The sequence below is a fragment of the Ylistrum balloti genome, unplaced genomic scaffold (assembly GCF_031769215.1).
Source record: "Ylistrum balloti isolate Yb309-2 unplaced genomic scaffold, AGI_CSIRO_Ybal_v1 Utg369934, whole genome shotgun sequence".
NCBI lineage: Eukaryota > Metazoa > Mollusca > Bivalvia > Pectinida > Pectinidae > Ylistrum > Ylistrum balloti.
The window spans coordinates 1028511-1054287 of NW_026782045.1; the positions used below are offsets into that span (position 1 = coordinate 1028511).

The 25777-nt window shown below is 37.3% G+C and overlaps 2 protein-coding genes across 2 annotated transcripts; both read left to right on the top strand.

Annotated features, from left to right (window-relative positions):
- Positions 1-1219: 1219 nt before the first annotated feature.
- On the top strand, positions 1220-17552 carry LOC132547115 (platelet endothelial aggregation receptor 1-like; the record flags this gene model as incomplete). Its single annotated transcript, XM_060210870.1, has 8 exons — positions 1220-1298; positions 6442-6642; positions 7421-7675; positions 8987-9085; positions 9758-9856; positions 10068-10163; positions 16156-16251; positions 17488-17552. Coding segments are annotated over exons 1-8 (990 nt in total), but the record flags the coding sequence as incomplete, so codon positions are not given.
- On the top strand, positions 17540-25440 carry LOC132547132 (scavenger receptor class F member 1-like). The gene is made up of 5 exons (XM_060210887.1): positions 17540-17580; positions 17955-18050; positions 19768-19905; positions 20929-21135; positions 25349-25440. Exons 1-5 carry the CDS (start codon positions 17562-17564, stop codon positions 25378-25380), a joined length of 492 nt encoding a protein of 163 aa, XP_060066870.1. The 5' UTR covers positions 17540-17561; the 3' UTR covers positions 25381-25440.
- The last annotated feature ends 337 nt before the right edge of the window (positions 25441-25777 follow it).

The following is a 25777-nucleotide window of genomic DNA, read 5'->3' on the forward strand; positions in this document are numbered from 1 at the left end:
CTGAAGATTGTTGAGTTAAATTTACAAAACAATCCTACAAAGCTGTGAAAGTGCGTCCCACTAGCCAATGTTATAAACACTTCAGAATGCCGCCACGAAAAAAAATAAATTGTACATGTGTAGTAGATGCGTTTTCATATGTAGTACGATATCGCAAGGGCTGCTTACTTTTTTAACGTCATATCACAGGTAGAATGCAAGTAAATGTCATCGCTACTATATCAGTACAGAAGCACGATTTCGTCTGGAGTTTTTTTTTTTTTTTTTTATGAGTTCATTATTACTTTCTCAATAGGCTATTGTGTTCTGTGTAATGTTTTAGCAAAGCCGTGTAAAACAGTACAAACACATACCAAAGTATGTAAAATGTTATAAAAGATGCGTAGACTCTTCCTGTATTTTTAATAACTAAATCATGATGAGTGGATATACGATATACATATATGACAAAGTGTAAGAAAATGAAAAAAATGTTCAGAACGCAACTTGCATATAAATTAAATGAAACAGTACGCAAAGATTATTACACCATTTTCTCTTTCTTCTATATTTGAAAAAAGTAGGCCTAGGGAAAACATTGTAAAGGTAGACCAACAGTCCCTGTCGTGAAATGAATGTACTGTAATAAAACATTTATGCAATATACTGCTTAGAACAAGATCTATTCCGATTTTTTCGTATAGCACAGAAGCTTGTGAACTCCAGTGGACTACAATGTTCAACTCCCTTTCTTAATTTATTGAATTCGATGACGCTACAATTTGAGCTCCAGTGTACTAGACAACAAACTTTAGTTAGCTTGCAACTATAGACGAAAAGCCCTTCAAATTGTTCGTCAAATATTTCGAATTTTAAGATATTATTGCATAGTAATATTACAGCTTGGACAGTCAAGCATTTAATTTAAGAAAAGTGTGATTACATTTGTAAGATCGACAAAAGTACCATATCAACAAAGAAAAGTTTGCAAGTAATCTGTTTTTTATGTTGTTGACACAACTCGTATATGTTAAACGCAATTATATATCCTTATAAGATGTACTTTGCTGGAGACGAGGCCAACAACACGGACACCAGAAGGAGCATACGTCACTCAATGCTTTCATTCATCCTGTGTCAAGCCTAGGCTTTTTGTCATTAACATTATGTACATACAGGTGGTGACGTGGAGTGATACTTGGGGATGAGATCAAGTATTCCCTAATTGTTGGTCGATAGCATGGCGACAAGTAAGGAGTTACGGACTAGAAGAATTGTCATAGTCATTTACAGCATCCTATATGTTGCCCTATCAGAAGGTTAGTATAAGAAATGTTATGCATATCCCTACAAGGAATGACACTGCCTTAATTGTTTTGATTCGTTTTATCTTAATTATTGTTATGCGTTATTTACCTATTTATTTATTTAAGGCTTTTTACATTTCAGTAAATATCACAGGTAATGTCTTTCTCAAAATTTCAGGCTATCGGTAAAGAATAAGCTTTGGATTTTCATTTTATAATTCATAATTATACGCCCTTATTTCAAATACACTTAACTTAAAAAAAGGACGATGATTTGAATTATTCTAAAATTTGATCAAGGCATAAATCAGTTATCTTTTCGGTTTTCGTTTTGATTAAAGACTCATCTGATTAAAAAACGGTACCTCGAACCAAATGTACATTTACTGCAAAATTGAAATGTGCATAACGGCTGCATGCCAAGTTTGAATTAGTAGTACAATACGACTTAAACAATTTACACTGAAAATGTAATAAAGCTAGATATGCTTGCTGAATACCTCTTACCTATCAATCTCTAACAAAAAGTCCTCTGATTCCTCCCTTTCCCATGTCTCGTGTTCTCTTAACGAATCTCATTCCTCTCACTTTTATAAAATTGCTCTTCCTTTCCTGTTTCTGAAAGGAATCTAACATACATAATTGATTCGTATCGAATTACTCATACCTGTCACTCAATCAACAAAACTCTCATATCCCTCTTGATCACTTAACGAAACTCTCGTTCCTCTCACTCTGATCCAACATTTGTTATATCTCCTTTCGAGTAACTCATACCTCTCGCCCTCTAAATTAAACTGTCATACCCCTCATTGTGTCCAATGCAATTATGTTCATTTATTCTTAATGGCCGGTCAATACATAAAAGGTCATTAGGGTCATCAACTGGTAAAATACACAGCGATCGAAAAAAAAAAAAAAAAAAAACATCAAACATACTAAAAGGCAAAGACAAATGCTAAAAATCTTAAATGATAATATTATCACAAAAAATTTGTATGTGAAGTCATGGTCAAATTGTATAGACCACCATTTTTCAGAAAAAAAATTCTCGGCAGTTTCAAAAAGGGTCTTTAGACTTGTAAAGTTACGATACTGGTAGAAAGAAGATCAGTCCAATAAAAATGTCTAACAGTGAATGTCCCATCACATCCTATGCACCAAGGATTATCTTCGCCTTTCAACATATATGAATGCGTAAGGTATGTGTGACCCATCCGAAGGCGGGCAATGACAACTTCGTCTCGGTGGTTGTCTCTACAGCCTGGAGACCATTCATCGATAAGAAGTTCAAAAGAGTGCAATTTGTTATTGGTATATGTACTCCATTCCTCCTGCCACTGCGCTTTTAAAATTTGTTTAATAAATGTTTTAAAATCGGTAAAATGAAGTTTAAAAACAACAGGTGGTAGCGATAAATCTTCCTTTGCGGCACGATCTCGTTTGACATTGCCTGGTATTCTCATGTGCCCAGGAACCCAGCAAAAAGCAATATGAATGTTAAAGGCAAGTTCATGATGTAGTATTAATGTATATGATATTTCTATCGCTAAGACTTTGAGTTTGAATGGATAACAATTCTCATTACTTTGTTTGTTCGAATATTTTTAAGGGCGAAGTAGATATCTCGCGCTTCCACCAAGAATATTGCGGCGTTGTGAGGTAGCCGGCATCTGTAGGTTCCATCTGGTGTAACCATGGCCGCAGCAACTTTATCTTTTGAACAATCAGTATATAAATGTAGAACTGTTTTATAGTTTAAGTGCAAGTTCGAGAAGAATGACCGAAAGGTGCAACTGTCCGATTTAAACCATAGCATGGAATGAAAAGTCAACTTCAGGTGAATTCAAGAGCCAGGGTGGAATTTCTATCGTTCCAAATGACTGAATTTGGTCAATATCAATATTTGTGTTTTGTAAAATAGCGGAAATCCGAACACAGAATTATGGAATGGTGTTTTTATATTTTGGATCAAATACAAATGGAAAAGCAAGATTTGAAAGATTTAACTTTAGGTGAATGGTGTATTGCAAAGCCAATTTATTTCGACGGCTATATAGTGATGGTTTGTTAGCCTCTACATAGAGGCTTGCTGTAGGCGTGGTCTTAAAAGCTCCGAGAGCGACCCTCAGACCTTGGTGATGGACAGTGTCTAATAATTTGAGATATGAAGTTCTAACAGATCCATACACAATCGAACCGTAGTCTAATTTTGATCTAATAAGAGCTCTATAAAGTGTTAGCATTTTTTTTCTATCAGCTCCCCAACCAGTGTGGGACACTACCTTTAGAATATTCAGTTCCTTAAGGCATTTGGCTTGGAGGTATTTCATATATGTAAGGAACGATAATTTTCTGTCGAATATTACATATAAGAATTTGGTTTGCTCAACAACCGGAATGGGTACACCACAGAGAGATAGATTTGGATCGTCGTGTTGTTTCCACATTTGTCAAAAATGCATACAAAATGTTTTTGATTGTGGAAATTTAAATCCGTTTTCGTCTACCCAAAGTTTTCTCTGTATGAAACTATTGAAAGAATCTATCACACGTAACGCTCAAAAAACTACTCATATATTCCATTGTCTCTTTCACGAATCTTTCACATCTCCTACCCTCTAATCTATCCTGTCCTGGTGTCTCTTCCTGTCTCCTATCGCATAACAAAACTGTCATGTCCCTCATGGTCTGTAAGCAAATCACATGCCCTTGTAAACAAACCCATTAACACGGGTATATGTCTCTTACACATACATCCATACATACATTAATCTCCACACAAACCCCTCACATCCCAACTCTATAAACAAACCTCCCAGATCCCTCCTTCCTTTATATCAGATTCCTTATACCTATGAACATCTAAACGATTTTCCTACATCCTCACTTTTTATTCAGAAAATCTCCAATATCACTACCCCTCGAAACGAAACTAACATTCACCTCTATGAACGAAGTTATGTATTGTATGGATAGATATAGATTATTAGATAAAGAAAACGTTACATCTATGTCCATGTCATATTTAATTGATTAAATAGGTCCTATAATTAAAGGTGTCTGAATGACTGCTTCATAAAAAATGATTGCATTCGTTGAAAAATGTGTAAATGGACACTCATACAAGATCCTCTTGTAGACGAAAACACGTTATTCTCAACTAAACATCGGTAGAAAACAAAATAAAATACCTAATAAACAAACACGTTATACAAGTAGACACACATGAAATATGACAAATTTATCCGAACATTGATGTGGTCTAAGTATCATGTTTTTTATCCTCTACAAACGACCCTTCATTATTAGACGAATAGCTCCGAAGCCTTTGAGTACAGAAATATCGCGTACGTTCAGTATATGGGAGGTACTTAACCTATGGACGATATTAGTGCCCAGAACGTGCACAGGCACTTGTAAGTAAGACGTGCTTACGATGTCAAGGATATCATAAATTACACATGAAGTATGCACTTTTAACATATACATTGCAAAGTAAAGTACTACCCTTATATACAATGGACATATAGTCTTCCTTATCTCTTTAATACTCAAGGCGTCTGCCTGCCAAGCTGGCGTTCTTTGTCGTAGCTTATTCACAAAAATTAACAACAATAATCGTTTTATATGTAGAATGTAATTACATGCTAGAATAGGAATGACACGAAACAACTACAGACATACTACATACTGGCGTTGGTGGCGAACAACGGGCGTAATGCTGGCGTTATGCAACAAATATAGTATATCTTTATGTTCCCATCAGGCAAAGCCTATATAAAAATAAAAATAAAAAAAAAACAACAAATGTATGTGTATCTCATCAAAGCAAAAACCAAGGAGAAACAATTTAAATCTTAAACTTTTTATGTGTGATGAACCTTTAGGTTTGTAATGATAAACTACTTGGTGTAAACATTGGTGATGGGCTTACGTGGTCAAGTCATATTACATCTGTTGTATCTAGGATTAGACAAGGACTTGGTTTATTACGACGCATTAGTCCATATCTACCTACTGAAGTTTAACTTAGGTTTTTTAATTCTTGTGTTTTCCCACACTTTTATATTGTGGTACTGTGTGGTCAGGTTGCAACAAAAATTTAATGGGAAAACTCAAAGCTCAGAAGCAGGCAGCCCGTATTATCTTAAATGTACCTTTTGACACACCCTCCAGTGTAATGTTTCAGCAACTTAGATGGATGCTAATTAATATGTATTACAAATTTAGAAGGCTGTGTATGTTATTTAAATGTTATCACCAGACTGTTCCAGAATATTTGTCAAACAATGTATCACTAGTGAGGAATTGTCACAACAGGAATACTAGATATGCTTCTGAAAACAATTTCCAAGTGCCAAAACATAGAACTGTGTTTTATTCTAAACAATTTCTTATTGACAGCATTAAAAAATAGAATATTTTAACCAACGATATTAAGAATGTCCACTGTTTTTCCACTTTTGAAGGAAAACTTATTCAACATCTTATATCTATGTCTTAGATATCTTAGTGATATATTTGGCATTCTTATTCAACTTTTTTACCACCATATTGACCTAAATTTTAGATTATACTATATTAGCGTATAACTATGTCAATTTTTATCTGTTTGCTATATTAGCATGTATGTATATTAGGCAACAGCCATTTAATTGATCAAAATGTTTTTGCATGAGTAATTGTGCATTCTGTGATAATTTTAATTAATGTCTGATTTTTTTGGGTTTAAATCCTATTGTTGGTTAATATGAAGTTTGTAGTTTAAACTTGATTCATGTATGTAACTTTGTAGATTTTAACAAACATTATTTTACTAACCAGAGGACCATGTGGAAGATTAGCATTTGGCTTGTTTTATATCCTCAATAAATAAAGTTTATTATTATTATATAAAACTTCTCCTCATATCTTCAATATCTAGTGTATCTTGATGTCCCCATCACACAAAGCATACACTTTATAAGCCTTCTTATAACTGTAGTAGGATACAATGCTGGAAAGACACACATAAACAACACAATGTCCCCATCTGACCAAACATAGCTATCTTCATTGAAATATTTTAGAATCTTCCATAACAGTGATGGCGTATGCATGTCGCACGCAGTGTTTTGCAGATAAATTTGGCTGAACTTCTACCTATTTTCAGAAAACATTGCGTTAAGGAAAGTGGCCATTCAAAAGGATGCTTATCAAAGTTATTGGGCAGGAAAGGCTGTGGACGGATGTTTGGATACACACTTTGGCAATGGTTGTTGTTCACATACAAGTGCTAACCAGATAACGGCTTGGTGGCGCGTCGACTTGGGGCAGCTAAGCATCGTCAAGGCTATCAGAATATACTTTAGGAGTAAGTTAAGGTGTAAATCATGATGCGAAAAATACTCTATTAAACAAACTAAATGACAGATGACAACACGTCAATACACCCACACAGCTTAATCAGTCATGAAAATTATCATGGTTCGGTATGCATTTTGAACGGTCTAGCAATATTATGTAGACAAGAATGTTCTAAATATTTGGTTGTAGCATTGAAAAATTACCCAGTGTTGACTGGATGTACCTAACAAATACGATTCACTGCGAAATAGTAATTATATGTTATACTCTGAAGACGATCTGTGTATGATATAAGCAAAACGTCAAATTAAGTTTATGAACCGATATACATTTGGCGGGAAACATTAACCGTAACGTACCTCCTTGTATGTCGCATTTCATGTGGCTTACTGAGAGTGTTTTCTCCGATTTCCGCTGATCTTCCAATCGTACGATCATAGGAAGCGACTTAAAGTTGAACCCCTCCAAGCAAAGAGGCTTTCTTCAGTGTCTTTGAATCTTTGGAGACACGGCAGAGAACTGTGCTCTCCATTACTAGTGTTCTCTTTACTCCCATCCACAAATGAATTTGGCTGTTGCGAAAATGTTAAACCTGAAAAAAAAAAACAGAAAAATCCCAGAAATGCTTTGCTCAGAAAGTCAATTTTTGAGGAAAACAAAAAAACAAAAAACAACAACAAAAACGCAACAATGAAAAACAGGTGCTCTGCTCAGGAAGTCATTTCTTATGTTTATTGACATTTTTTATTACAGTTCTTAATCATGATTTTGATATTGTTTATCAGCAAAGTTTCCAGAACGTGTAGCTGGGTATCAAATTTATGTCACCAACTCTTCAGAGCATGCTAACTTGATGGGACACGGGATTCTAGTATACAGTGAAACCAGCAGGACGGCGGATGAGGTGCAGACACCAGCTACACACACGGGAACATACACGACACGCTACGTAACCATTTATAATCATAGGGAAACTCCAAAACGGCATAACTGGTATTCTGACAAGGCATTTCTAGAAATTTGTGAGGTTCAAGTGTTTGGTGAGTTGTAAAAGAAATTCCGGCAAGCATTTTAATGTATAATGTGAAGGTGAAAACGAAATCCCTGCATCCCCAACTGATGGTATTTGCATGTCGTAGTTGATTCAATATTAAAGGGTTTGTTCCCAACATCACTGAATATTATAATTTTAATGCAAAAGTTAGCAACTTTCAAACTCAGTGTCTCGAGGAATGCTCGTCTGCCTTGTTCTCGTTTGGGAACTTGACGTGAAGTGGTTTGACAAAGCTTTACAGGCCATATGTCGTCGATGAAGCAGAAGACGCGTATGCTTCCGGAACACCTAGTCATAATTTTGAATTTTCGGTTTACAAATTTTGTTAACTGCAGATTATGTTGTATTTTTGTTAACAATTTCGTTGTTAATTTTGTTCTTATCTGAGAAAATGATATCACTCACATGTCGATCAATTGAACAATCGAATTTCGTGTGTGGTTGATCAAGCAGAACTTTCCAAAACACCCCGTCTTACTCTCTTTGTAAAGGTCGTAAATCGTTAGTTTGTTCAGATTTTATCCTCGTGGGTCTTTGTTTTGTGCGGCATTCAATGTTTAAAGATACTCTTATATATTTAGTTACAACCTACGTTGAACCAATCAAGTGATAGCGAAATCAGAGTTTGACAGTTATGAAAAGCAGTGCAGATTGACCGAATAATCAATTACCAATCAACAGCCATTAGACGTCAACCAAGCAAACAAACAAGCAATATGATTGTTCTAGATTTTAAGTTCCAAATAAGAAAAGTACGACACTGGGGAGATGCATATCATAACATGTTTAAATGTATCTTACATATCACACACACACACACTATATATATACACACCTATTTATGCAGATTAATAAAAAATTAGTAGTCATGAGTAGTAAAAAATATTCTATCTTAGTATTCTAAGTTTTCTAAAGTTTAGTTTGTTATGCATTATTTGTCCAACAAGTTGTAAGTTGGTATTTGCTGTTCAACTTCCAGACTATCTATATTGTTCTGGCGAGACATTAAATGCTGCATTTTAATCAAAACAAAATATGGCGTTTTCCATTTCAAACTGACAGATTTTAAATGAACCAAATTTCTTCGAAGTTTTTATCATGTGGATTATTCACATTCAAACTATATAAGTGTAAATTACTTTAGTTTTGGAGCGATCAAAAATCGAAAGTTAAAAACATATGTGAGTTTATATCCTCTTCAGTTGCGATGGTAGTTTAGTAGGTATATATGTAAAACAACTACTTGCCTATAATGGGATTTGTCATGTATTTTCGTTCGGTTTACTACGTTTAACAGGATGTATAGCAGGAAAGTATGGAAGGGGTGATTGTAGTCAGACTTGCTCCATGGGCTGCTTTCACGGAACCTGTGACCCTACTAGTGGAGTTTGTCTATGTATGTTAATTGCATGAATGCTTTGTTGTGTTTGAACGAATTTGTATTCAAGACAAATCAGTGGGATTTATCTTATTAACGTTAAATAAAATAAGAATGAAATAACATATATATTAATAAGTTTTTACTTTGGGCCCCGTATGGAAAGTGCCCGAAAGTAATAACGATGTCTTTCGGTCTGTCCTTACGTCCGCCTGTCCGTCAGCACTTTCGTTTCGAGAGATTATCTCAGAATATAGTAGGTCACACTTTCTAACCGATAACATGATGCAGTATGATGTGTAGATATGCAATAAGGGCTTAAGCCATTCTAAGGTCAAGTTGGAAAAGAAGTCGGAATATGTATATGTTCGATTATATATATTTTTTGGTCAATATGTTAAGACATCATCAAGCAAAGTTGAACAAAATGATATGAAAAGTGCTTGGTCAAAGGTCAAAGTCAAAGTAGTGGTATTTTTTTTACCGCTTAACATATATTTTAAAGATATTTTATTCAAACTTGATCAAGAAGGCGTTTGTCAACTTCATTGTCTCCGGGTTGAAAGTTCAAATATTGGATATTTTTACCACAAAATGTTTTAAAACAATTATACTCCAACATCGAACTTGACATATTCCACTTATTGTTGGTGATAAATATTACCATATAGATTTCATGGGTATTTACAGATGGTTGCGTTCATGGAAAATATGGTGACAAATGTGAAGACGACTGCTCAACGTCCTGCCTTAACAACGATTGTGATAAGACCACCGGCTACTGCTACGGTTATTAACTACAATACAATGTGCAATATCATTTAGCTATTTGGTCATACCAACGTATATATTTCAATTCAACATGTTAAAAATGATATACAAAATTAGTAACTACCAATACAATGTTCAAAATATATAAAGCTTTTGTGCTGGTCTACTTACTATCGAATTTCAGTTATCATGCTTGAACTACTGATTATTTATATCATATCAATTTCAGATTGCATTTCTGGAAAGTACGGTTCTACCTGCGAATACAGTTGTTCATCGAACTGTCTCGACACTACCTGTGATAAAATCATTGGAAGATGCTTTCGTAAGTACATCTTATTACTTGCAAATGTAATTACTCTACACAGCAATGTTACGGTAAGTTGATTATAACTCGTGTAATATTGACGGCGGCTGATGAATTTGCTCTTCATGCTTTCGTTCTTATCCTGGTTTTGTTTCTACTATTTCTAGAGAAGGATCATATATTTCATTTGTATGTTCCCCTGGTACGTGATGGGAAAAACATTTTTGCCGACAGTCGGCCATCTTGGATTGTGACATTTACAATTTCTTAGAGCTATCGTCGATGAATACTATATGAATCAATATCAAATTTCAGATGCAGGATTAGCATGTTGGACAAAAGGTGCCAGTTATTTTTTTTACAGTAATAGTTTGTTATTATCAGATGTATCAGCTCAGCTGAGGCATTATAAGCTGGAACATTCTCTTCTTTCATACGTAGGTTCCCTCGTTTCCCTTGTTAAAATTGTCTTGGCGTGTTTGATGCTCGTTAGTTTGCCTGTTATTTTTTGAAAACTTGAGAACTTGACATTACTTACCTGGATTGACAAAAGTTTACATTGCGGGTGTCGTCAATGAAGCAGAAGACGCTTATTTTTCAGGAACACCTGGTCTTATTCTCTTGTATTTTTTTCAGTGTAAATATTTTGGTTTATTTGTCATTGGCCTATCTTTTGATATTGAGTTATGATTATGATTACGTTGACATGTTGCTATTTTCTTGGTGTTTTTGAAAAACAAATGGCCAACGGGCTACTATATTGAATTTTGACAGTACGTTTCTGTTTATTCCCTTTCTGGAGAAGTACAGGATGGATCGTTATCAAATTTATGTGTAAAATCAACTTTGTCCCTAGTTCCTTATTTTACGTTTTGGGATTGATCGAAAAATTAGCAATAAAATTACCGACATATCTCATATGTATTTCTCCTTAGTCCGTACATGATTGATTTTTGGGTAGTTGATTCCGTCCTGAAATAAACACGTGTGAAGTTACAGAGACTGACTGGAGTCATTTGAAAGAAACATGATGTCAGATTAGTCGCACCTATCGCCAGAGGAAGGTAAAAAGGACGTTCAGGCAAAACAGGTATATCTCGGTTTAAACCCCGGAGAGCTTAAACTTCAACAATCTGTCCGAGTGGCAGGGTTGGATGGAACGGTTCAAAAGATTTAGAATGGCGCCGAAACTGAAAAAGGACGACGATGCAGTTCAGATTATCGCCCTTACTTATGCTGATGGGAAGGAAGCCGAGCATGTATCTAAATCACTGCAGTTTCAAGAGGCAAGTGACAAAGAAAAACACGACAAAGTGTTAGAGAAATTAGACGAATTTGTTGTGCCCAAGAGAAACATTATTCATGAACGAGCGAAATTTCATCAGCAAGTACAGAATCCAGGTGAATCAGTAGAAACTCTAGTGTGACGTTTGTGTGAAATAGCGGAACATTGTAATTTTACTGACAAGAATGAGCACATTAGAGATCGTGTTGTCATTGGAATTCTGGATACGGGACTGTCAGAGAAATTTCAACCGATATCTGATCTTACCCTGGAGCAAGCTATTGAGAGCTAGACAGTCTGAGCAAGTAAAACAACAGATGAAAGATCAGGGTGTGTCAACAAAACATGTCGAGAGTGTCCATCAAGGTCAAACTGGTCAGCGTGTCAACAAAGGTCGAGGTCGCGGTCAAGGCCGTGGTAGGAGTAGTTACCGTAGTGGTGGTAATTATGAACCCCATAAACCAGGTAGATATAACAATTAGCAAAATTCGAAATGTAATAAATGCAATCAACGTCATCAGCAGGACCGTTGCTATGCAAAAGGGAAGCAATGTTGGCGTTGCCTAGGTTACAACTATTTCGCGGTATGTTGTACTAGCACTCGCGCCGATGTCCAGGAAGTAAATGAAACTGACCCGGATAATAAATTTTTCCTCGGAAGAGTCGCATGTAATGACGACGATGGAGAATAATTCTTAAACTGTGTGGTAAAATTGTCAATTTTTAGATTGATTCTGGAGCAGACACTTCTTTTATGAACGATGATGTGTATGATTCATTGAAACACCCATCCAAGTTGGAACCACTGAAATCTTCTCTTTATGGACCAGGCACAGATAGCAAATATAAGTGCAAAGGACATTTCATGGGTGAAACCGTGCACAAAGGTAAACGGTACTCATTTCCGGTTCATGTTATTGAAGGTAGGAGCAACCTAGTGGGTCGTATTGCGGCACATACCCTAGGTTTGATTCAGAAACTGGACAGTATTCAAACGAATGTGTTTGGGAGTTTTGGGCTTTTGTGAGTCTGTGAAGATTACACTGCGCAATGATGCTACTCCATATTGCCTTACTACTGCCCGCCGAGTCCCATTTCCGCTTATGTCGAAAGTTGCCGAGGAATTATCGAGAAAATCCAACGCCCTACTGACTGGTGGTCCCAGTACTAAAGAAAGATGGAAACGTGCGTGTTTGCGTTGATATGAAAAAGCTAAATGGGGCCGTAAAACGCGAACACTCCATGTTGTCCAACTTAGATGATATCGCACCAAAATTGGCTAGAGCGACTGCATTCTCCAAGCTTGACGCTTCAAGCGGGTTCTATCAGATTTCATTACATTCAGACAGTTGTGAGGTAACAACATTTATTACTCCGATGGGCCGATACTGCTTTACGCGGGTACCCTTTGGTATCACCAGTGCAAATGAGATTTTTCAACGGAAAATGACCGAGTTGATTACCGGATTGGACGTTACGGATGTCATTATCGACTATGTGTTGATATCCGGAGCCAATCGCGAGATACATGACAATCGTCTCAAAGATGTTCTTCGTAGGATTCAGGATTCCGGGTTGAGGTTGAACCGTGACAAATGCGAGTTTCGGAGGAGCGAGGCGGAAGATTTCGGGCATAAGGTTAGTGCAGAAGGCATTAGTTCGACGGAGGATCCAGTTCGCGCAATCAATGAAATGCCTGCACCAACTTACATTGCCGAGCTACGCCGATTGGTTGGTATGATTAACTATCTGGGTAGATTCGTGCCAAAACGTGCGTCCGTAATCGGTCCGATGACTGACTACTGAAGTCTGAGAAAGAATGGACATGGGAATCGTCACAGCAAGGGGCTTTCAAAAAGGTTAAATCTGTACTAACTAATAACCCAGTACTCACATTCTATGACGAAAATCAGCCACTTGTCGTCAGTGCTGATGCCAGTAGCTACGGAGCCGCATTATTTCAACAGGAAGACGATATGTTGAAACCGATAGCCTTCTGTTCGCGAAAACTTATCAACACCGAGATGAAGTATGTCCAGATCGAGAAAAAGTGTCTCGCCTCACTATGGGCATGTGAGAAGTTTTCTCGTTATCTCATTGGCCAAGGTTCATTTCGCTTACTTACGGATCACAGGCCGCTTGTACCGCTTATGAACACTCAGGACTTAGACAAAGTTCCGATTCGTTGACAACGTATGCTTATGCGCCTCAGAGGTTACAATCTGAAAACTGAACATGTGTCAGGTATTATCTCGATGTCCGATTGACGAAGTGCGTAGCGATTTCCAGGACAAGATCGAGAGTTATGTCGACTCTTGAAATGTCACGTCCCATTGCCGACAAACGATTACAACAGATCAACAAAGCTACTGCTAATGATGGAACACTACAGGAAGCTATGAACAATACCCGGTATGGATGGCCGACACACATCAGTGATGTTCGTACAGAGCTTCGTGACCACTTTGTTGCACGCTATGAACTGTCCGTATCGCATGGCTTGTTACTATACAGAGATATAATCGTTATTCCGGAGGATATTCGGGAAGAAATCCTTGAAAGTCTTCATGACTCAAAGCCTCTTCGACTGTATGGTGGCCCGGAATAGTCAAGGACATTCAACACAAGATTGATACGTGTAAATTTTGTCAAGTGAACAAGCCGTCACAGCACCGGGAACCGATGAAGTTCACACCTTTGCCTCTCCGGCCGTGGCAAAAGTTGGGAATGGACTTGTGTATATCGCTAGGGAAACAGTATCTCGTTGTCACAGACTACTAATCACGTTTCATTGAACTTGCTTACCATGAAACGACGACTAGTGCTTTTGTCATCGGTAAACTCAGAAACATGTTTTGCCGATGGGGAAATCCGGAAGAAACAGTATCCGACAACGGGACTCAATTTGTCTGTGAAGAGTCCATGGTATTTGTGGAAAAATATCAATTCAAGCAAACGTTATCTAGTCCGCATTATCCGCAATCGAACGGGGCTGTAGAGAGCGGAGTCAAATTCGCGAAACGAATTCTGAAGCAGGACGATGTATTCAATGTTTTGATGGATTGTCGGTCAACACCGATCGAAGCTGCAGCAGTAAGCCCTGCTGAATTCTTGATGTTTACGAAAATCATTACATGTGTTCCGATAATACCTAAAATATCCACTTTTGACGATCCGGCGGATCATGACGTCATACTTACAAATTCGCCGGTGGTATCCCGTGATCCGGTGAACACCCCACGGACCAAACCACCGGACAGTCCATTAACCAATTCCGACAAATCCAATGTCGTGTCCACCAGAAGTGGTCGGGTTAGCTTTAATCCCTGGAGACTTGAATATTATGTAACCTAGTAACTGGTTTAAATTTGTGTTAAGCGTTAAGCGATTTATTTGTGTTATTGACTGGAAGTACCAGATAAATTTTGGACATTCAAGTGTTAAACTGTACGATTATTACATGAACTGTGTTCGAAGATAAATCAATATGAATTAATGGATTTGATTTGATCTTTCACACCTAAATGTTTAGTCAGTGTCTTTGCATGTTCTTTGGTTAACTATAATAGTGAAATTGAACTGTGTTGATTTTGTTGATTCGCGTTTACCTCGGTAGTAAATTAAAATTTTGGGATTTGGTTTCCCTGAATGTTGTGTGTACTGTATATGTGACGTCTTTGATTTTTGGTAGTTGATTCCGACCTGAAATAAACACGTGTGCAGTTACGGAGACTATCTCGAGGCGTATGCCAGAAACAGTTATTCGTTGGAATGACTCGTCGATATTTTCTCAAACCGATTTTTAATATCACCTTGGCAAATTGATCGGAACAATTATACAGGTAACATAGTGTTTACAGTTAAAGTGACTATGGTATCCTTGCTAGAGACTAGCGCCGACACTTGATTGTGTTGAAGTCACGGTCATTTCTTTTAAGAAACTTTGTCAGGTTTTATCAAAGGAACCTTCCAGCAAATTATTATGCTTCTCTACCATATATTTTTTTTAAAGAAATCGTGTTATGAACATAGTTAACTGTGGACGAATGATGGTCGAATATCGAAGTTGATTCTGCAGAACATCATTCCAGTATAGATACTTGCTTTGAAATGAAAAAAAAACCAATTCAGGAAATATTGAAGTAATCGTAATTTAGATCTTACAAGGACGGTATAGCAACATGGCAGATGGTCGTCGGATTGTTTGAATTAAGGCTGAGTGTGGAAAAAAACAGTTTAGCATGAATGTCGGAATAACATGAAGGATTCTTAAGTCTTTCCTTACTAAATTAGGTTCACATCCAACATCGAGGACTTATCAGGTTTTGTATAATTCTTCTGTATTTTATTAATACTTTACAAATCCATAACCGTTTTTATATGTAACTGATAAATTTATTTTGTGTATGCAATGCCCGATTGGTCGTAACAATGGCGCATAGGACGTATCGTCTTGAAGTTGTTCAGGTAGGTTTTTTCTAGAGAATTTGTTGAAAGTCGAAGGGCCTTTGTTTATGATAAAACTCTAAATCTTAGGTAAAACAAGGGATTGTGTAGTGGCCCAAAACGAGGATTCTGCTCAGATATGTTTTATCACTAGTGCAATGGCTGAAACTACCACAAATACGTTTTGTTACATTTTACACTGATATCCAAACAGTATATTGTGTCAGAGCACGTATTTACCAGATAATAAAAGGGTAATTCCATATTCTTTTGTTTTAGAGTGTGTTGCGGGGTTTCATGGTAACACCTGTAATGAGGAATGTCCCGCCAGTTGTTCGAATGGTCTATGTGATATGGATACCGGAATGTGTTATAGTAAGTCATTATTAGATCATTTTCTAAAGATCAGTTAATAAATTGATAAAATTGTTAGCAATGAAGTCGTTCGATTAATGAGATCCGTTTGCGACTGGACCCAACCTTTGTTTTATTGCATTTGAGTTTGGATTATGATTGTATTGAAATGATGGTATAAACTGTTGGCGATATATGTTTGTACCAACGAAAACAACAACATTAACAGAATTTCAATTTTATTATACATACCGTATAGACGGTTTTATTCACCAGTGGCCAAATGTCTAATATCAATGTGGTAATTTTTATTTATGGAGAAGGGGCAACTTCACACAATTTTATCTTATGCTTTTAAAATCCCGGTTACGACACCAAACGACGAAATTCGTGGGGAAAACCGTTGTACAGTATGTTATTTCAAGAGAGTTTCTCATTAAACGATGACACTATTTCTGCAACATGTTCTTTCCCCCAATTACGCCGATAGACCACATGCTTTCACGAGTATCAAACTCATTCATGATGCAACTGAATTGTTTTCAGTATTTCAAAATTAAATTCATCATTTTCATATCAGTAGTCTTGTTCACTTTTATCATCGCACTTTGTACATTGTCCGTTTTTCTTTCCATCCGTTTCAGTCCTTCAACAATTATTGTTGTCGCTATCTATTGAAAATTCTTTAATAATTGATCATTCTCAAAATACATAATGATGTTCCTTTTATCCTTTTGCATTCTTGGTAACGATCGGAAAATTAAAATGGTTGATGATAAGCGATCCTCTTGGATTTTAACAGTTGTAAGGGCTATTTCTTGAAGTTCGCCATTGACCTTTCTCTAATTTCATCTGTTGGTATCTTTTGGTACCCGTTTGTGACTTTTTGGTTTTGGGACTTCTAGGTCTTTCTAGGACTCGTTAGGGATGTTAATGGCTTGAAGTTTGACACCTAGGAGGAGGTGATTGAGGAAACTCTCAAGTGACCAAACAATATCGACTTCTAGAAGCGGTGCACTACCCCAACAACTTAACAGATTCCTTTATTTCCTAAGTGAGGCCAATATAGAACAACTTTATTTATTCAGACTGGACATCGAACAAATGATTTTGATTAAGACTATGGACAACTCAGTTGATGCTTTGAATCTCGTGTTTTTCTTAAATGTCATGTAGTATGCCTACATTGTTAACTTCAACTTCATAAGAAACAACGATTATCTATTAAACAATTGGATAACGTGACGTTATTTTCAGGCTGCAATGATGGATTCCACAGCCCTCTCTGTGTGCCATGTCCAATTGGCTGTAGCAATAGCACGTGCGATACCATGTATGGAAATTGTTCACGTAAGCAGTTTTATCAGTGCGTTTGCCTGATCTTAACTAGAGGGGTAATAAATTTCAACACGGATATCTGAATTAACTCCACTTTAGCATTGACAATCGTCTGTAGTTCTACTGTGAATTATGAAACGTATTTTTATTTAACTGATATTTAGGCAAGTTACGACTGGAGTTTTTTGTTCGAATCCGTTACTCGGAATAACACGATAAAGACGTGTCATTCTTTTAAATTTGATCACTGCTCATGAAATCGGTAATTAAACCCTGAACGTTTTTATCATATTACTGCATTGTTCATACCTAATGCAAAGGTCGGCTTCAACGTCTACAGGCAAGTACTACATATATATCTGTTAATACTTTATTTTATGTTCCAGGTTGTATTGCAGGGTATTACAGCAACACATGTAGGGAAGAGTGTCCAGCTAACTGTACTGATGGCCTTTGTACCATGGATACTGGGATCTGTTATGGTACGTGGCATTATGTCTATTTTGTTACCACTCATTGCTGTCTAGCACACTACATGATTGTCAATATTAAAAAAAACAAACGTAGTTTCCATTGCATTGGCAATATGAGCTCGTTAACGTTAAATTTTACATTACATGTACATTCTTGTTATATAATTTGATAAAGATATGTTATTTTAACTGACAAAAGCTTACTAGCGGTGACGAGGTGTCCGTCCATAAAAACTTCCTTCAGTAGATCTTGTTGGTCGAAGGTAATGATATATAACATTCACCTTTACGGTTTAGCAACATGATAATGTTTGAGATAAATAAAGACCTTGAATTAAGTTACAGGAGAGTGGTCAAACTCGTAAATAAAAAAATACTCGAACGGTTTGTGAATAACCGAAAAGCATTGGCTCACGACGTTTCTGAAACTGTTTTCTTGGGGCAGCTCTACATAAGAGGCTTAGGGGCGTAAACGATTACCAAAGGAATTGAATGTGTAGTATAAAGAGGAGAAAATCAAAAATACCATGTTTACAAGGACAGACGAGTTTTACCTTAAGACCACTCCGTCCATGAGATTAGGTTCTATCAGTTTTGGGTATTAAACAGATTTGTGAAATTTCATTTAATTTGACCTTTTTTCGCCACGCCCATCAGCCCCTGGGGGTCATCCAGAGTCAATATGTGCAACAAATTGTCATTCTATACGATCAATTCTATTCAAATAAGTTAAATAATTTCCCGTATAAATGAATAAATCATGCATAAAAATAGAATTTGCCGATAATAACCAATACTAAAGGTTACCCCCTCTTTCTCATTTAGAACATGGCACTGCTTGGCGGAGGTCGTTAAAGACTTTATTTCCCATGACATATCGCCGTGTTATCGTTTCACTTTTCAATCGCCTTCGCACTAATACGCAAATTATTTCACATTTAACCTTCTTTTTACCTATTTTGAGCTTGAAACAATATATTCATCATCACAAGGGTAAAAACTGTATTCACTAGTGACCGTGCATCACACGGCCGATTGACATCTAACACAACAAATTTATCCAACGGGCGAACCAGTTCTCATGAATCCACTCAATGTTAAACGACAAATAAGGAGTGCGAAGTTCCATTTAATTTTGTAGACACCGTTAACACAAAAAAGGGTGAGGTTGTGTGAAGACGGACTCTGGGTATTGTTATTATCATATTCTTAAAGGTCATACTAAAAGGTAAAAGACAAATGCTAAACATCTGAAATGGTTTTATTATCATAATTTATTTAAAAGGTAAGTCATAGTCTACAATATGGACCATCATCATAACCTAAATAGTTTCAAAAAGGGTCTTTAGACGTTACAATAAAAAGTTTCTCGAGTAGACAGAAGGTCCATGCAATCCAATAAAACAAGTTTAAAGGTGAAAGGCTCGTCACATCCTTTTTTAGGATTATCTTCGCCATTCACCATACATGAATGCGTAATGAATGTATGGCCCATCAGAAAAGTATGAAAAGACAATAATCATATTTAGTTTAATCTGTTATACGATGGAGAGTGCAATGTAATAATGTATACATTAGCTTAAAAGGCTGTCTGATAAACAAAATGTGCCTTCGTTGTGATAAGAATAAACTTACACCTGTTGTCCATTGAACTCGAGATATAGTAATACCTATTGATGACCACTATAGTCTTAACACAATAACGACACTGATCTTTATACACCAGCGTGCGTACCTGGCTACCATGGAAACAAATGCTCAGAGAAGTGTGGACACTGTAAAGGTGGAAGTTGTGACAAAGACACCGGGAAATGTATGACACTGTGTGAAGATGGATATGCTGGCGACAAATGTGACGTCGAAGGTACTAACATCGTAGTTACATTTACACAACACAGATTTATGGAGAGCATCGGTATATTGATTCCAATCCTCCGTCACTGAGCTGTTAAAAATTGTTTGATAATAGGTTTAAAATCAGTAAAATGAAGTTTAAAAACAATAGTTGGTAGCAATAAAGCTTCCATTGCGGCACGATCTGTTTTTCCCCACATTTCCTGGTATTCCCATGTGCCCAGGAACCAAGCAAAAGGCAAGGTCATGAAATAGTATTAATGTATTACGAATGAAAATATTTTCGATATTTCTATTGCTAAGACTTTTTAGTACAGAAAGAGAGTCTGAATGGATCACAGCTCTCATTACTTCGTTGTGACCTGGTTTTGATGCTGGTTGAGGATTCTGACTTTGTTTTGATGGTGATGGTGCTGGTAGTGATGACTGTGTAGAAGCAGACTTTGATGCAGCAGGCCGTGGGTCGGAATGACTGTCGCACACCATGTCAGTCTGTGACCCTGCATCACATGTCTGTGTAGCAGTATCACTGGTCTGCATGGTCGTATTACCAGACTTTGCACGACTGACATAGGATGGACCCGATACAGGCGTTTCAACAAAATCCCTTGCCTTAGGAAAAGTAATATTGTTGGTATACTTGACGCGAAGGATATCATTTTCCTTGCGCCAAGCAGAACAATCTCTGGAATATGCTGATTTCCTCCCACCACAGTTCGTACAGTGAGCTTCACCATCAAAAGCACCACTGCTGACCCATCTTCATGGCCTACAACTGCTTCTGTTGCATTATTTTGATCAAATTATTAAATATCCAGGTTAGCGATACAGTCACCATGTGCCCCATCGCTAATAAATGCATACATCAAGCTAGACTTCTTTTGTTTGGTGTAATATGTGAATATTCATAGATTTTGCAACCCGTACTAATCCTGGTGAGTATACCTTGCTAAGTGTTATTAGATTATTATTAATGAATCACACTCAGTGGGCATTAAATAATTGACGATATTTTTATGGTTTGTATTTGCAGTTATATATAGATATATATCAAGGACTGGAAACAGCTGCGGACACACCACACTCTCGGTCGGGCTAGGATGTGGAGTTGCCATCCTAGCTCTTTTACTTGTGATAATTGTACAGGCGAAACGAAAACATTCACAGCGCCAGACAGACGATTGCCCCATAGCAAACGTGGGCCTCAAGGATATTGAGAAGTTTCTTCAACCAGAAACAGGTTTGTTTAATATTCTCCTATTTTCTTCGTTTGATGTTTCCGTCTTCACGCCAGCCAAGGTTACAAAGTCCACAAATGACAAGGCCACTTATAGTGTCATCGCCCTAAAAAGACATACTTTGAACATGGTGGTATGACACCCAAATATAGTAAGATATATCAACAACAGGACTTATCCTTTCGCATGGAATTCAATTCCAAGCAAGAAAATTATCACCTTTAATGTCTTTTATTAACACTCATCAAATAGGTCTTCAGGAAAAAAGAGAGCGATAACAATTCCACGTAAAAAGATTTCAGAATTCAGAGCATTGTTCCGAAGTCTAAGAATGCATGGCTGTTTTGAAATTTATGTCGGTATATCCTGTTTACAACATCGATCGACTTCGTAATAGTCATTATATTTTGAATTACTAAACACGTGGAAAGCAAGGCAACAAATTACATTTTCATCACCATGAACTGAATATTGCTACATCGGACATAAACAATCTGGCATCGTGTTCCCTTTCAAACTAAAATGAATTGTTCAATATTCAAGTGATAAAAGCACCTCTTACTACATCAGATGACAATTAATGTCAATGGAGAAACACTGAACACGGAATTTCGTAATATAAGTAATAGAAATCATGAGATATTTCATCTTTCTGTACACAACATCTTGAACAACATTTCCGCTAATTCACATTTACATCAAAATGTTGCTTGTTACCTATATTACTTTATATAATACCAACTAATGTTAGAATCTTATCAAAAGTAATATTAGTGGCTTTGAAAACACGTCAAAATCTTATCAGTTTGCAAGTTTCAACTGTAGCAAACAAAAACAAAATGTCAAGCATTTCACGTCTGAGATTCCAATTTTATCGGGGAAAGTCAACCAACATTAATATTTCAAGAGGCTCAAGTTGTAAACTGTCAAGTTGTGAAACTCTAATTTAAAAAATGGACAAAGTCTCAAGAATGCTTCCAACATGTCTCCCTGAGATGTCATTACTTTCTGGTCCTCACATGTGAGGAAGTGAGACTTGATAGTTTCAGTCTTGTTTGGAAACACGTTTGGGTATCTCTGGGTATACAAATGCGCGTAAGTAACTGTTATTCCGTCATAGTCCGGTGGCAGATACCAAGTTTTTTTTGTTGTTTCTATATCTCTGATATGTGCCCTTTCAAAATCTGTATGGTGCCACTCTGTCATTCTTGGGCAATCCGTACAATATGCAAATGCAGGCAGTCATTACTGAAAATCTTGTTTTTATCAATTTCCTAGTAACAATGAATGGTATCGAAATAATTTTGGTGTCTATCTCCAGGTTTTGAGGGGTGATGAATCAGAATAAATCATTTCAGTAAAGAATGCACCAATAACTTTATGCTGAATAGACATATTGAGGCGACCATTACTGAAAATCTTGTTTTTGTCAATATCTCAATAATTACATGTGGTAGCAAAATAATTTTTGTGGTCATACCTATGTTCTTAGGGGTAAAGTATCGGATTAGGCTATTCCAGTATTGATCACAACTGTATTTTCTGCAAAGATTGGACAATCAACTTTAACGTGTATGTGAATCGTCAAAGAACATTCCAATTACTTGCGTTGATGTACGTTGTCAGTCAGAAACATTGTCGCTGTCATCAACACGTCGGGTGTGCTCATTCTGGCAGTGTACTTCCCCTTGGCATAAACAAAACATTGTGCACGGCAGGTGAGCTTTGAAGCATCCACACATTATTGTCGATTAGGGATTATCCGTAGCACAGCCACACCTTATCACTTCCAGCACCTCCGATGGAGCAACACTAATGTCTGGTTGCACTGTTAATTGACTCAAGCATCGGGTACGGTCGTCATGTTCCCATCCTAACTGGACAGGATCAAATGCTGGAGTTTCGAAATCAAAAGCAGACTTCCAAATGGCAGTTTGAATGTGCGCCCGCATTATATTCTTCTTGAACGCCTCTTGGGAAAGTGGGAGTGACTTGAGCTCTGCAGCCTTTGTTACGTTTTTTCTGCCCATCCTTTTTTATCAGAACTCTCCCCGGGCCTCAGACATGTTCGACGTGACAGAGCCTTTGACCCCGTAGCATGCAGCCATGAATGATGTTACTTCTTGAATTATGTCACCCATGTCCTCAGATAGCACACCCAATTTCTCCAGTGCTATATAATTCTTGAGAACTTTGACGACTGTGCTTTTTCCTATTCCGAAGCACTGAGCGACAGTGCCACAGCCTGAAAGGCAGTTGTAAGAGCAAGTGTCCATGTTCATTCGCAGTGGTCCCAATGCGCTTGGTCCTTCCATTGTAAGACAAGTCAAGATCAATCTGGAAGGTTGTGAAACTACCGCTTATGGCATTTGTAACAATGTTTCCGATGAGAGCGGCTGGTAAAGTGTGGTCCAACTTTATGGAAAGTTGGACAGAAATGAAACACAGTCAAGGGCAATGTCCATATTGACTCTGGCATGATACTTCTTTTCATCAACTAATGATTCATTTACATCATTGACAATCTGGTTGGCATTTTTTTCCAGTCCTATCTCAACATCATCTTCATCACTGCTCGGCACTAGCCTCAACAACGTTGATGCTTTACATTGAAACACAAGAAGACTAGCAACACCGGTGCCACTTAGCACGAGAAGATCCGAACCGAGTTATTCTAACAACCTGGAGACTAAAGTTCGGCGGCTAATGCCTTCTCCGCCATTTGACTGGTGTAGGTCGTATAATTCGATGGAATTCCACACTCACAATGATTCTGCTCTCCGTGTATTTGACTGTCGTTTCAAAAGCCACATCCACCTCCGCTTGAATGCTACTAGATGCTGCTGAAGATGACTTCACTGACCGTGATGAACAGAACTTCTTATAGCAGTCTATATGGTATCTACCATCGGCTGCATGCAGATCACGCACTGCCCCAGTCAAACGTGTCTCTACTTCGTGTCCCCAGTTGTCCTTACGGAATCTGCAGATACCTGGAAGGGTTTCCTTATAATTTTTCCTCCCCACAGCACGGCCTGCTGTCCTGCATTGAACAACCCTTCTCCACAGATCTGGATGCTTTGGATCAATGTCCACAGAAACGGCAATGTTGTCTGAAGTTGAAGGTTGTCGGTCCGGACCGACGCAGACGTTTTACTGCAAATGTCTTATTCAAGTGCCTCTTGGTGTGAGTTTTGGATGTATTTATAGATTCACAGTCTCTATGACAAAGTACCTCTAAATGTTTGTCTGCAGAAAGTCTAGTTTCGAGATCATGGAGAAAATTACATCTCCGTTTACTTGATTCAATGATAGTCTGTATCCTATCAGTGCTTGCAAAAAGAAGTTCCTTTCATCACTAAAGTCAGCCTTGGACATACATTTTTGTTTTTATTCTGATCAATATTTGCTGATCAATTACTGAAGGTGAAACAAAGAAGAAGTCTGAACTCAAGTTATCTAACAAATCTCTTTATACGATGTCCGAGTTCTATATACAATCTGAACGACCTGTTTCTCCACCTTCAGTTTATGTAGTTTGGATGATCCTGTCAGCATGGGGTACACTTGGACGCGGTTCAACGTCTCATCCGAACAACGGTGCTGCACACGTGGACATGGCTTAACGTATCATTCGAACAACAGTGCTGCTGTTCGTCTGCTCCTTCACCTTCATATAGGATTTTCAGCTCAATACACCCTGTCAGCTTGGGTAAGTCTGTAAACGTAGACGCGGTGTCTCATCAGAACGACGGTGCTGCGGTTTGTCTGTTCCTTCCCTTTCATATCAGTTTAGGCGCTTAACTATCAGAACAGTTTCTGCTTTATATGGTCGTTACAGCTGCGATTATCAATGATGGAGGTCCTCATTTGCACGTTTCGCTGAAAACAGTTGTTTTTTCAGTAAATTTAAGATTTTCAGTAATGGCGGACTTTATTTGCTTTATGTACGGATTGCCCAAGCATGACAGTGTGGCATCATACGGAAGAGCACACTTTAGAGGAATAGAAAAGGCAAAAAGTCTTTGTACGTACCGCATTGCAAGGTTCTCCAAAAATTACAAAAACCTGAAAAGAACGAAACTAAAAATGTCTGCACGCACTTCCTTTGATAAGATTACCGGAAGTTGTTTTAAGAGAACATATCAAAAGCATTTTGAACAATAGTAAACAAGTCCTGGCGGCTTGAAATAAACATGCTATCTTTTTTTCCAGTCGATATCCAGGATGTCTTGGTTCCATTGTAGAAGACTGCTACACCGCCACGATGTTTTATCTCGAAATGTCAACTATCAAATTGAAAGAATAATGGGAAAAAGATTACCTAAGAGACGATCCTGTTGGCGGTGCATTTCCTTTTTTTAGCCTTTCAACTGTATTTTAATGAATACAACGCATGATATGTTATTAAGTATATTATCTTGAACTACCGTTTTTACCTAAATAAAACACGATAAAGGACGTTTTTAATAATATGAATATTGCCATCTGAAGCGATGAGAAATGAATCATGGTGTACGATTCTGAATGGTTAGTTGTCTATTTGATTTGGAGAAGAAGGGTTTATGAACAAATATTGTTCCTTAAGATGGATTTCCCAGCCAAATTTATATATTTTATATAGCCAATCACTACGACATTAAT

Coding starts and splice junctions, on each gene's coding strand:
- LOC132547132 (XM_060210887.1), top strand. Junction 18,051..19,767: donor GGATACTGGGATCTGTTATG/GTACGTGGCATT, acceptor TTTATACACCAG/CGTGCGTACCTGGCTACCAT. Junction 19,906..20,928: donor CGACAAATGTGACGTCGAAG/GTACTAACATCG, acceptor TTGTATTTGCAG/TTATATATAGATATATATCA.